Source organism: Ipomoea nil, unplaced genomic scaffold (assembly GCF_001879475.1).
Source record: "Ipomoea nil cultivar Tokyo-kokei standard unplaced genomic scaffold, Asagao_1.1 scaffold3030, whole genome shotgun sequence".
In the NCBI taxonomy this organism is placed as follows: Eukaryota; Viridiplantae; Streptophyta; class Magnoliopsida; order Solanales; family Convolvulaceae; genus Ipomoea; species Ipomoea nil.
In genome coordinates this window covers 1,127,156-1,139,788 of record NW_017619458.1, presented here as the reverse complement: position 1 = coordinate 1,139,788, position 12,633 = coordinate 1,127,156, and the positions used below count along the sequence as shown (strand labels likewise).

General features: G+C 36.4%; 1 protein-coding gene across 2 annotated transcripts; it reads left to right on the top strand.

Annotated features, from left to right (window-relative positions):
- Nucleotides 1–2,069: 2,069 nt before the first annotated feature.
- LOC109163658 (probable disease resistance protein At4g27220) lies at nucleotides 2,070–5,190 on the top strand. 2 transcript variants are annotated; one of them, XM_019312414.1, is made up of 2 exons: nucleotides 2,070–4,113; nucleotides 4,288–5,189. In XM_019312414.1, the coding sequence occupies exons 1-2, from the start codon at nucleotides 2,207–2,209 to the stop codon at nucleotides 5,150–5,152; spliced, it is 2,772 nt and encodes a 923-aa protein (XP_019167959.1). In that variant the 5' UTR covers nucleotides 2,070–2,206; the 3' UTR covers nucleotides 5,153–5,189. The 2 variants fall into 2 exon arrangements, with proteins under 2 accessions (XP_019167959.1, XP_019167958.1); XM_019312413.1 differs by having other exon boundaries at nucleotides 2,070–5,190.
- Nucleotides 5,191–12,633: the final 7,443 nt, after the last annotated feature.

The window sequence follows — 12,633 nt, the reverse complement described above, 5'->3', positions numbered from 1 at the left end:
TACCCGATTGATAGCCCTTAGGCGAGAGAGTCGAGAAGAGGCACGTGGCAGCGTTAGGCGGTGACATGCAAGGCTTACGGGGAGAAGACACGTCATTGCTACGTGGGTTACATGCCGGCCGCCCGGAATTGTGTCTCCGGCCTAGCGGATATAAATACCCGCGGCGGCAACAATGTACGGGACTTTTGGAACGATCGATAGGCTATTGTTAGAGCATCCCGACCGCAGCCAGTCGGCCCTCGGAATAGCCATTGTAGATTGTATTTAGATCCTTTACCCCGATCAATAAAAGATTTACCTGCTTTGATTGGACTTGTGTTATTTATTTACCGCTTACGTGAGAATTAACACTATCATTCTCATCACTTATAAAAGAAAATTATTAAATTGTGGCGTACTCATGGCCGACAACAATATCAATGTTTGATTTCGAGCTTTGCAGTTATTCAATAATTCCATCCCAAGTGGAATATTTGTTTTGAATATAGTACAAGTAGGATAGGCCATAGTGTCACACAAACTAATGAGTTATTTTAATTTTTTAGAATTTTTATTAAAATAGTTAAACTTAAAGCTGTGAATTTTTATTAAAATAAATATTTTGTGATAATCAATTTTTATTTTTGCAATACATAAATATATTTATAATTTATAAAAATATATTATATATTATAAATTTTTTAAGAATAATGTATCAATAGAAGTTATTAAATATTTATAAAAAATTATTCAATTTAAGTTTTAATAACTTATAAAATCTTTAATTTAAAATAGTTTTTAAAGTATGTAAGTGTTTGTCATATACAGTGTTGTAAAAATCGACCTAGCCTCTAAGACGTTCCACTTTCACTGTTAGGCGTCAATCGACCTAGTTTATATAAAAGTCTTAATTGAATACACCTACACCTTAGTTTGTTATCTATTTTCAATTCTTATTCCATTTTGCATTTCATTTTTGTTTAACAAATAAGATTACACTTTTTTATTTTATTTAAAATTTTTTATTCTCATTCCTATTTCAGTATATTAATTTTCACCAAACAAACATATACTTCTATTAAAACTAATTCTAATTACTAAGTATTTGAATTTGATTCTAATTTCGATTATGTTATTGGAACCAAAAACTTTCCCAAATTGATTTTTATTATTTACAAATAAGATTGAAGATACTTTTTTTTTTTGAACGTTACTGGCCTTATTACATTTTGAGACTTGAACTTGCAACATTCCAAATGGAAATCCAATCCGGGTATCATTAGACCACATAATTTTGGTGAAGATATTATTATTATTATTTTGTAGACTTTTGCTTAGCTTTCTCCTTGTTGCCCGTTGTTGGTGTTGGCCAATGAATTTAGAATTAATTTCACTTTTGGTCCCACGACTTTTGATGTTCTATCACTTTTGGTGCACAACTTTAAAATTTTTTAATTTTGGTGCCTAACTTTATTATTTTTATCAATTTTGGTCCTTTCGGCCAAATTGACAGCGAAATGTTGTTGGATTTTATATTTTTAGGGGTATAATTGTCATCCCAAGGAAACATCTTCAATATCTAAACAAAATCACTGTAAAATCATATCTATAGGTGTTTGATCGATGAGAATAATGGGGAAGACGGGCATAAACCAGACAGATTTATGGGATTTATAGTTTCGACCATTGGCAAACTCTTCTTTTCCTCTTAATATGATTTTTCTTTTGTTTAAATATTAAAGATCTTTCCTTGGTATGACGATTTCGCCCCTAAAATATAAAATTCAGAAATATTTTACCGTCAATTTGATTGGAAGGACCAAAACTAATAAAAATAACAAAGTTAGGCACCAAAATTAAAAAATATTAAAGTTGTGTACCAAAAGTGATACGAGTTCAAAAGTTGTGGGACCAAAAGTGAAATTAATCCATGAATTTATTAAGGCAAATTGGTCCAACCCGTGCTAAGAATAGTCAACTGAAAGGGAGGACAGGAGGAGTGAATTATTGGTGTAAACGCGGAGCCGAAAGGACTACGAAATGCAGACTGTAATTGCCAAAAAAAGCCAAAGCTGATGAGGATGCTCTAATTGCCATCCACCAACTTTGTCTTTCCCATCAATATTCTTGCTTAATCATTCTTCTGTAATTTCAGTTCCCAAAAAAAAAAAAAAACACTCTCAAATTTGAAGTAAATCTTGAATTTCCTTATCTTTTGTTCTTCGCCATGGAACTGGTGGGCGCAGTTGTTGGTTCAGCTCTAACCGAGCCTTTTCGGTTTCTGTTTGGATCCATCTGTGCTAGAATCAAGAATGTTTTCAAGATCAATTCAAATTTGAAGGATCTTGAGAAAAACATGGAGTTTCTATTGGAACTCAAGCAACGCCTAGACGATGATGAGTTGCAGCAACGTCACTTACCAATAGTTCAAGTGCGAGATTGGTTAAAGAGGGTTGAAAAGTTGCAGAGTGAATTCGATTCTGTGCAGTTACCAATAACAACAAATGGCAATACAACTGGTGCCTCTGGTTGCGTGTGTTCACTTCGTTGCCGGTTGAGCAACAGAATAGCAAAAGGGCTTGTGGAAGTAAAACAACTGATTGGAGATGGCAGAGCCTTTGAGGACAGGATAGTGGGGGTTAATCCTGTGCCTAATGTTGAGTATATTCCGGCACCATTTGTCGAAGGTCAACCAACAGCAAAAAGAAATCTGGACAAGATGATGGGTTTGCTGAAGAGAAATGAAAAGGCTAAGACGATTGGGGTATGTGGCATGGGAGGAGCAGGGAAAACTACTTTAGTCAAGAATGTGAACAATGAACTCAGTAAGGACCCAAAAGAACAGGGTTTTGACATTATAATATGGGTCGTTGTGTCTCAAAATGCAACTGTAGAAAGCATCCAATCAAAAATTGCTGCGCGATTGAGTTTGGCAATGAATAAAGAAGAGAGTAAAGAGAGCGCAGCTAGTGGTTTGTACAAGAAACTTAAGGGAAAAAGATTTCTCTTAATTCTTGATGATATATGGGAAGGAATTGTTCTGAATGATGTTGGTATTCCTCCACTTAAAGACCATGATAGCAAGGTCATACTAACCACTCGAAATTTTCATGTATGCCAAGAAATGTCTACTGATATTGAGTTTGAAATAGGTCGTTTGAGTGATGAAGAAGCTTGGATGTTATTCTCTGAGAAAGTGGGGGAAGAAGTGGTGAATGACGACCAAATTATGCCATTGGCAAAGGCCATTGTTGAGGAATGCGATGGATTGCCCCTTGCACTTATCACAGTAGGGGCATCATTGAGGAAAAAGACAGAGGTTGCACTGTGGAAATGTGCATTAGACGCCTTGCAGAAATCAGAGCCTACTCATATTCATGGTGTTGAAGAAAAGGTCTATAAACCCCTCAAGTGGAGCTTTGATTCTTTAAGAGGTGAGCAGTTGAAATCTTGCTTTTTGTTTTGCTGCTTGTATCCGGAGGACTTTGAAATTGATACTGATAGACTAGTCCAATATTGGCTAGCTGAAGGTTTACTTGATGAGCAACAAAACTATGAGCAATTACAAAATGATGTTAAACGCATTGTTGACTGCTTAATAAGCTCTTGTTTGTTAGAAAAGTGTGCAGTAGACATTGATAAAGTGAAGATGCATGATGTAGTTCGTGATGTTGGGGTATGGATAGCAAAATCCTTAGAGGATTGGTGCAAATCTATTATTAGTCCTGGAATTAGCGAGGTGCAGATCTCACAGCAACTATTGAGTTGTTCTTACAAAGTGAAGAGAGTATCATTTATGGATAGCAAAATAGCATTTTTGCCAGTCTACAACATACAATGTCCAGAGACAACAACTTTGTTTCTGCAAGGTAACAAGGGCCTTCATGAAGTTCCTAACCAATTTTTACAAGGATTCCAAGTGTTAAGAACTTTGGACCTAAGTGAAAGCAATATCACGGTGTTACCTGACTCTCTTCTTCAACTTGGTGAACTTCGAGCTCTCATTTTAAGAAAATGCCAGTTACTACATGAGTTGCCTCCCATTGAAGCTTTGAGAAAACTTCAAATACTTGATTGTAGTGCTACTTCTATAGCTAAATTGCCAGTCGGCTTTGAAACGCTAGCAAACTTAAAGATATTACTCCTACGTGGAACTGCTAAGTTGAGAGAAATTCCTACTGGAATATTTTGCAAGTTACATAAGCTGGAGTGTCTGGTTATGGAATATTATGGTATGCAATGGGGAACTATGAATACAATTAAGGCAATTGCACCATTTGATGATTTGCTATGTCTAAATCAATTAATTGTCTTATGCATAGTCTTAAAAGATATTCCCTGTCTCACAACTCAGCATACTTCTTGGTTCAAAGGAATTAAAAAGTTCATATTTCATGTTAATTATTATCGGAAGTGGTATGGACCAATTACAAATGAAGTGGTTTTGAGATACCTTCATTTCTCAGGTGATGAAATGGTTGGGTTGTTGTTACTAAATGCTCATGAGTTTACTATTAAGGAATGTGAGAAAGTTGATCTCATGCTTGATAGCTTGGTTAGAAATAGTGCCAACCTTGGTCCCTTTGTTAACTTGAAGAGACTATATATCAAATATTGTTGCCTATTTGGGAAGCCATCATCCTTGGGGAGATGTGTTGAACAAACGGACTTGTTACCTAATTTAGAGGTCCTTATTTTCAAGGAGGTGAGCGGATTGGAAAGCCTTTCAAGTATCAGTAATTTTCTTGGACTACGTTTCACTAAGCTAAATCACATATATGTTGGTGACTGTGATGATTTGGAAAATCTACTAGTAATGGATGGTACTCCCCAAAAGCTTGAAAAAGTGGAAGAAGTCTGTATTGAGAGATGCAAGAAATTGACACAAGTGTTCAAGAACACACTTATGGACAGCATTGTTCCGAACCTTCGGACCCTGAAATTGCATACTCTTCCTGAACTAAAGGGAATATGCAATGCAAATGTATCATGGAAAAGTCTAGAACAACTTGAAGTGAGTAGGTGCAATATGTTGGGGAAATTGCCTCTTGCTATGCAAAGTGCAGAAAGTATTCAGTCTATACAGGGTGACCAAGATTGGTGGGATGCACTAGAATGGGATTCTGAAAATTTCAAAGAGCATCTACAGCCACACTTTAAACCAATCCCTTAAGGATGCAAAGGCTTCAGGCCACCTCAACATGGCTAAGGTATGTTCACCATGGTCCACTTTACTTTGGGGATCATAGGTCATTATTATAATACTATTGTTTGGTTAAAAGATATCATTGATCATGTTCTTTATTATAATAATACTATAAGTTCATTGAGATGAAATTAATTTGCATATATTATTCTTTTTTTATATATAAATAAAATCAATGTTACAAAATATATTATTTAAAATATCCCATTAAGATCTTTTGAATGATACTCATATTAATATATTTTGTGTCTTAGTTATTCATTGATGGACTTACAATATTGATATAATGAACCTTCTGCGTTATGAAAATGAACCTCCAGGATGTATTCTTCTAATTAATCTATTTTAGATTTTGTATTATGATGTAGTTGTATTATTAGTATAAATATTAACATTCAGTATTGTAAAAATGAACAACCAATTCAATTAATTTTGTTTGTATAAAAAGAAAAAAGTAAAATAAACTTCAGTTGAAAAAAAAAAAAAAGAAGAAAGAATTTAATTTAGTTTATCTTGCATGGTGTTTGAATGTTTTGAATATACTTGGTTGATCAGTTTATTGAAAAACAGCTTTTTTATGCTTATCATGCTCCAAAAAGTTTATCATTTTCTTGCTTAATGGTTGAGTAGTAATATTCATGGCATAATTTGCTAAACCCATTCATTATGCACTTGGGCCATTTGTCATTTACCTCTCTAAGAATTCTGTGCATTTAAATTCGTACATTCAATCGTTTACTATGGATTGACCTATAAATACCATGGAAAACTTCATTCAACCTTTTTTTTTTTTTTTTTTTTTTTTTTTATTGTCACGAGTTCTCACAGGCTTGCTTGTTTAATCCAGCAAGAACACATTCCTTGATAGATTATGCTATATGGACAATACCACTATGAATAGCGGAGCAACAGATTCTGAGATTCTTAGTTGTTTTGATAAAAATGCAGGTTGTAGGCTATATAATATGACTTCAAGAGCGAGAGATTTGAGCATCTGCACCGCACTGCCATCAGATTTCCAGAAACCAGATTCTTTAATTTTACTCCCCCGGGACAAAAAAAGCCAACCTGGTAGGCTTAGCAATAGACAGATAGGAGATACATATATAAACCAAAGCCTAAATGATTGCACATGCCGGAGTAACAAAGTGCAAACAATTGTAAGACTAAATGATTCCATTTTATTTATTTTCTTATTTTGACAGTCGTCATTGGTTATCTGTTCAATTCTGTTGGGCTGGCTCCAATTTTAGTAGGGTGGAGAAATTAATTTCTGTGTAGATTTGATAAACAATTCACAAGAAGAAGTTTGTCCTAAAGTTTTGGTTAGTGCAACTGCAGTTGGCTATTATGGTTTCATATTAAATTCTTTCGATTTCTTAAATTATAGAAGACCACATACAGTGTTCCAGTCTGATTTTCAAATTAAATCACAGGTACCAGTGAGACAAAACAAAATTAAAGTATTTGATGAGCAAAGTCCATCAGGAAACCATTACTTGGCCGATCGAGGTAATCCATTGAACACCCAAAACTGATTAAATTGGCATCCTTAGTCTTTCCTGTTAATTTGGAACCAACTTGATAATCTTTAAACACACATTTATCAGGTTTGTAGAGAATGGGAAGCGAGTGCTCTTAAAGTCACTTATCCGGATCGGCATTGTCCTTGGAAAAGATGGTGGTGCTTTAGGTGTGTTTCATGTATTTATTCAAATCCTATTAAGAAGATTGCGACCCTGTTTGATAAAATAGTTAGCCTATCAGTCAATTTTGGCACTACTAAGAGCTGTTTGACTTGGTATACGATTACTCCAAAATGTTAAAATTCAAAAATCTACTCAAAGTAGCTTTTTCAATCAGCTTTTTGAGGAGTCATTTTGTATATATCAGCTAATAGCTAACAGCTAATTTACCAAACACATTTTTAAAATAAGCTAATACTATCAACTAATTAAACCTACTAACCCAATCAGCTAACAATTAATAGTTGACAGCCATTTACCAAACACCCCCGTACATGCTCTGATATTTTGACATGTTCAGGCTTTTGCAAGGCTAGAAGTAGCTAGTACACATGTATGAAACACCGTTGTGAATACAAGAATGCCTTTGTTGAAAAGCATGGAGTAAAACTAGGACTTATGTCTGGGTTATCAAGGTGTGTGTGGATAAGAATTTGATTCTAAAATATTTAAGTATTTTCCAAATCCAGTCCTATGACAAAATGCATTTTTGCACTAATTTCAGCCTACAGTTAGTGCACTCCAGAATCAGCCCATAGTTAATACAGTTATAGATGGTGATGACACTATATACATTGACTACATAGACATCACTATAGCTGAACATTTCTTTTAATTCTATTGACTATGAGCTATAAATACTATCAAATTCCCATTATCCTTTTTCTCGTTCTTACACTCGTGTTATACCTGAGTTAATACACTAAAACTTGCACAAAATAGGAATAAACCTAATGATGTGAAAGTTTTGTAGGATAGCATTGTTGCCCGCTCTGAAAATTTACAGTTGGCTGCTAAAGCATAGCTTCTTACTCAGAGTGAGAGCCTTTTTTAAAATTTTAATTGCCATTGTTTTCCTGGCAATTAAATTTGAACCGTATTTTTATTAATTTGTGATTTCTTCGTACATGCCATTTGAAGAATTAATCAGCAGCAAAAGATCAAGCTAAGAACAATGTTCACCATGTTTATTGGAAGCAAAAACTCTGCAATGAAGTTGAATTGGAAGAAAAATGCCTTACTCATGTTCTGTTACAATCAGACACAAAAGAAAGAAAGAGAAGAGGCTTTATAACTGCCATAACTAACTAAGCATAGGAAAAGACAAAACTACCCTCTTGGCCTTTGAGACTAAACTCTGCCCTTGGCTCTTAGAAGGTAATTAAAATTGATCACTTCATCACCCCCCCCCCCCCCCCCCCCCCGTAAGCTGGAGCATGAATGTCTTGAAGGCCCAGCTTATCATGGAATTTGACAAATAAAGGCTTTGATAGAGCCTTGGTGAATCGATCTGCCAATTGTTTGTGAGATGGGATTCCTAGCAGTTTGATCACTCCATCCTGCACTTTCTGTCTAACAACATGGCAATCTATCTCTATATGCTTAGTTCTCTCATGGAAAACATGGTTTTCACCAATTGCAATAGCAGAAGTATTATCACAAAAGAGAGGAGTGGGGCTGTCAGTATTAACATGCAGATCTGCCAGCAGATACTTCAGCCATTGAATCTCACAAACTGTTGAGGCCATAGCTCTATATTCTGCCTCAGAGGATGATCTAGAGATGGTAGCTTGCTTCTTGGTTTTCCATGAGATAAGAGAGTCACCAAGATAGATGCAATAACCTGTGATGGATTTCCTGGATTCAGAACAAGTAGCCCAATCTGAGTCTGAAAATCCTTGCAAACTGAGCTGAGAGTTAGATGCAAAGTATAACCCCTTTCCAGGAGATCCTTTTAGGTACCTTAGGACCCTATGAGCAGCCATCAAATGTATGTCAGTTGGCTTGTCAACAAACTGACTTAACTGCTGAATGACATAAGAAATATCAGGTCTGGTATTGGTAAGGTATAGCAACTGTCCTACCAGCCTTCTAAATTTTTCAGGCTCATCAAGAAGAACTCTTTGTGTGCTTGTTAACTTCTGACCTGGAATGCATGGTATGGCAACTGGTTTGGCATCCAGAAAGCCATTCTCTTTTAAAATCTCCAGAGTGTATTTTCTCTGGCAAATGTTTAGCCCTGCAGTGTTTCTGAATGCTTCAATCCCCAAGAAATAATTCAACTCTCCCAAATCTTTTATCTTGAAAGATGCATCCAGAAATTATTTTAGTTCTTTAATCTCCATATCATCTGTTCCTGCCACAATGATATCATCCACATACACAAGGAGTGCAGTGAAAGACTGGAATGTAGACTTTGTGAATAGGGATGGATCAGCAGAAGATTGTGTGTAACCATTGTTTTGCAATGCCTTTGTCAGTTTTGCATTCCATTGTCTACTTGCCTGTTTCAAACCATATAAGGACCTCAATAACTTACACACTTGGTTTGGACTGCCCTTCTTAAATCCTGGAGGAAGGACCATATAAACTTCTTCATCTAGATCCCCATGTAAAAAAGCATTGTTGATGTCAAGTTGTTGGATATTCCATCCCTTTGCAACTGCCACTGCTAGAAAAGTTTTAATAGTGGTCATCCTAGCCACAGGAGAGAAAGTCTCTATATAATCCACTCCCAATTGTTGAGTATAGCCCTTTGCAACCAATCTAGCTTTGTATCTTTCTATTGATCCATCAGCTCTATGTTTCACCTTGTACACCCACTTACACCCAATTGGTGTTTTTCCATGGGGCAAGTCAGCCAAAATCCAAGTATTATTCTGCATTAAAGCTTTTATCTCAGTCTGCATTGCTTCCTTCCAGTGCTCAGATTGAATTGCCTCATTGTAAGACTGAGGTTCATGTGTGGAAGTGATTGATGCCACACAAGCTTTGTGTCTAGGGGATAACTGGTCACATGAAATAAACTTGTTTATAGGATGTGGAGAAGTCCTTATGCCTGAGTTGATTCCCATCATCAACTGGCAGTAATAATCATTCAGTTTAGAAGGCATAACTCTCTGCCTTGATGATCTTCTGGGCTGCATCTGATCCTCATTGTTTTGTGGAAGATCAGTATTGAGATCAATGCTAATGGTGTCACCATTCACCTCATTATTCTCAACAGGTGACATGTTTTCTATGTCAGTTGATGCTTCATCACTGTGCTCAATGTGAGAGCTGTGGATAATCTCATCCTCTGTGCTGCTATTGAGATTATCATTTAGACTAGTGTCAGGATAATAAATAGGGCTCCCCAACATCTGTTCTTCAAGAGGCATAGGAATTATGGGTAAACAAGGATGAAGACCACTGTCTTGATCATTTACCTTGTTCAGATCTTGCTTCTTGAAAGGAAAAATGTGTTCATAAAACTTAACATCTCTTGAAATGAAAACTGTCTCATCATTGAGGTCATAGAGAATATATCCCTTTATATTTGAAGGAAACCCCAAGAACACACTTTTCCTTGCCATTGCCTCCATCTTATTCCTGCCTTGTGAGATAGTTCCACCAAAACAGAAGCACCCAAAAGATCTAAACTGGTCATACTTCACAGATTCTTTAGTAAGAACTTCAAAAGGAACTTTCCCACCAATCACATCAGATGGCAGCCTATTTATGATGTAAGCTGCATGCAGGACACAGTGTCCCCAAAAATTGATAGGCAAACCACTTTGAAATCTTATGGCCCTTGCTATGTTTAAAAGATGTTGATGCTTTCTTTCTGCTATTCCATTTTGTTGTGGTGTGTAGACACAAGTCTTTTGATGCACAATCCCTTTCTCATCTAGGAAGCCTTGCATTAGGAACTCATTCCCATTATTTGTTCTTATGGTTTTAATCCTTTCTGAAAAGTGAGTCTCCACATAATTATAGAAACTTTGAAATGTAGATTTAACATCAGACTTATTTCTCAACAGATGTAACCATGTGAATCTACTATAGTCATCAACTATAGTTAGGAAGTAGTGTTCTCCCTTCAAAGAAGCTACACTGAAAGGGCCCCAAACATCCATATGTATCAAGTCAAAGCATTTATGGGCTCTAGAAGTACTGATTGGGAAAACAGATCTTCTATGCTTAGCTAGATGACATGCATCACAAACAAAATCTGAACATTTTGAGTGAGAAACAGACTTTATTCCATTCAAATGAAGTATCTTATTCATAGGATAATGTCCTAATCTGTTATGCCAAATCTCTAATGTCAAAGCATTACATTGATTTTCAATTGTTCTATCAACAACCTGACCCTTATTCTTGACAGGAGGTTCACTGATCAAGTATAGACCATTCTCTTCTTTAGCAAAACCATCCATTCTGCCAATTGGACCCTGAATAGTGCATGAACTAGCTTCCAAAATAAGCATACAGTTTGAATGCTTAGTTAACTTGCTAGCAGAAATGATATTAAAAGCAAAGGATGGAATATATAACACATTCTGCAGTACTATATCTTTGCACAACCTGACTTGCCCTATATGAGTAACAACCACAGTCTCACCATTAGGCAACTTAACTGCCACTCCTTGAACCTTATGACAAACTTCAAAGAATTCTGAAGAACAGACAATATGGTCTGTAGCTCCTGAATCCAAAATCCAAGTGTTTCCTGAACTTAGCAAAGTATTAATGAGGAGGCTGGAGGTGATTATACCTTCATCATGATTCTCCATAGGGTTTCTGAGATCAACTTTAGTTCCAGGTGAACTGAGAGTCACAACAGCATTGCTAGCAGCTTGATTTCCTTTATTCTGATTCTGTAACAAGGAAAGCAATTTTTGAAATTGATCAACAGATAATCCTACATCACTTATCTGGCTCATTGAGGCATTAGAGGACTGCTGCAACTCTTGAGTGTGCTTGTTCTTAGTCTTATAGCCTGGGATCCAACCTACTGGATATCCATGCTTCTTATAGCATTTTTCTATGGTGTGACCTGTCATCCCACAGTATGTACATTTTGGTACATTTTTCCCTCCAATATTGGAGAACTTCTTCTTGTTATTGAAAGTTGAGGCTGCCACAGTGGCATGTTCTTCTGCATTTTCACTGGTCTGCACAGCATTAACTTGAGCAAAGTCATTACTCTTTTGGTTGATTGATCCTTTGATCTTCCTTTCAACCTTCAATGTCATGTTGAGCACCTTTTCTATGTCAGGGATGGGATCCATCATTAAGACTCCAGTCTTAATGGATTCAAAATCTTCATTCAAGCCATCTAAGAATCGAATGATATGATTTTCTTCCCTCTGCTTCTGCATTCTACTCATCAGTGTACATGAACATCTAGGTTTACATTCACAAAGCAATAATGGTCTCAAAGCATTCATCTGCTGCCATAGAGCATTGCTCTTGGTGAAATACTCATTTACAGTTAGACTTCCTTGCATATTTCTAAAGATCTCATTCTGTATTTCAGATATTCTATGAGGATCGGATTGAGAGTACCTCTTTCGAAGAGCATTCCAGATCTCAGAGGCATCATCAAAGTACATCACGCTGTCCGCGATGCTAGGGCTTATGGACTTCAAAATCCAGGAGCACACGATCCTGTTACACCTTCTCTATGATGCAAGCTTCGGATCATTCGCTTCTGGCATTGGAATGGTTCCTTCTGCAAAGCCAAATTTGCTCTTGACTTCTAAGGCAATCCTCATGGATCTGCTCCATGAGGCATAGTTCAATTCTGTCAGGGGGAGAGACACCAAGCTGAGATTAGGATTCTCAGACACATGAAGGAATAACGGATCATCGAACTCCTCAGCTCTTTGATTCTGACTCATCGGAGCTTGGCTTGAAGATCCTTCAGTTCGATTC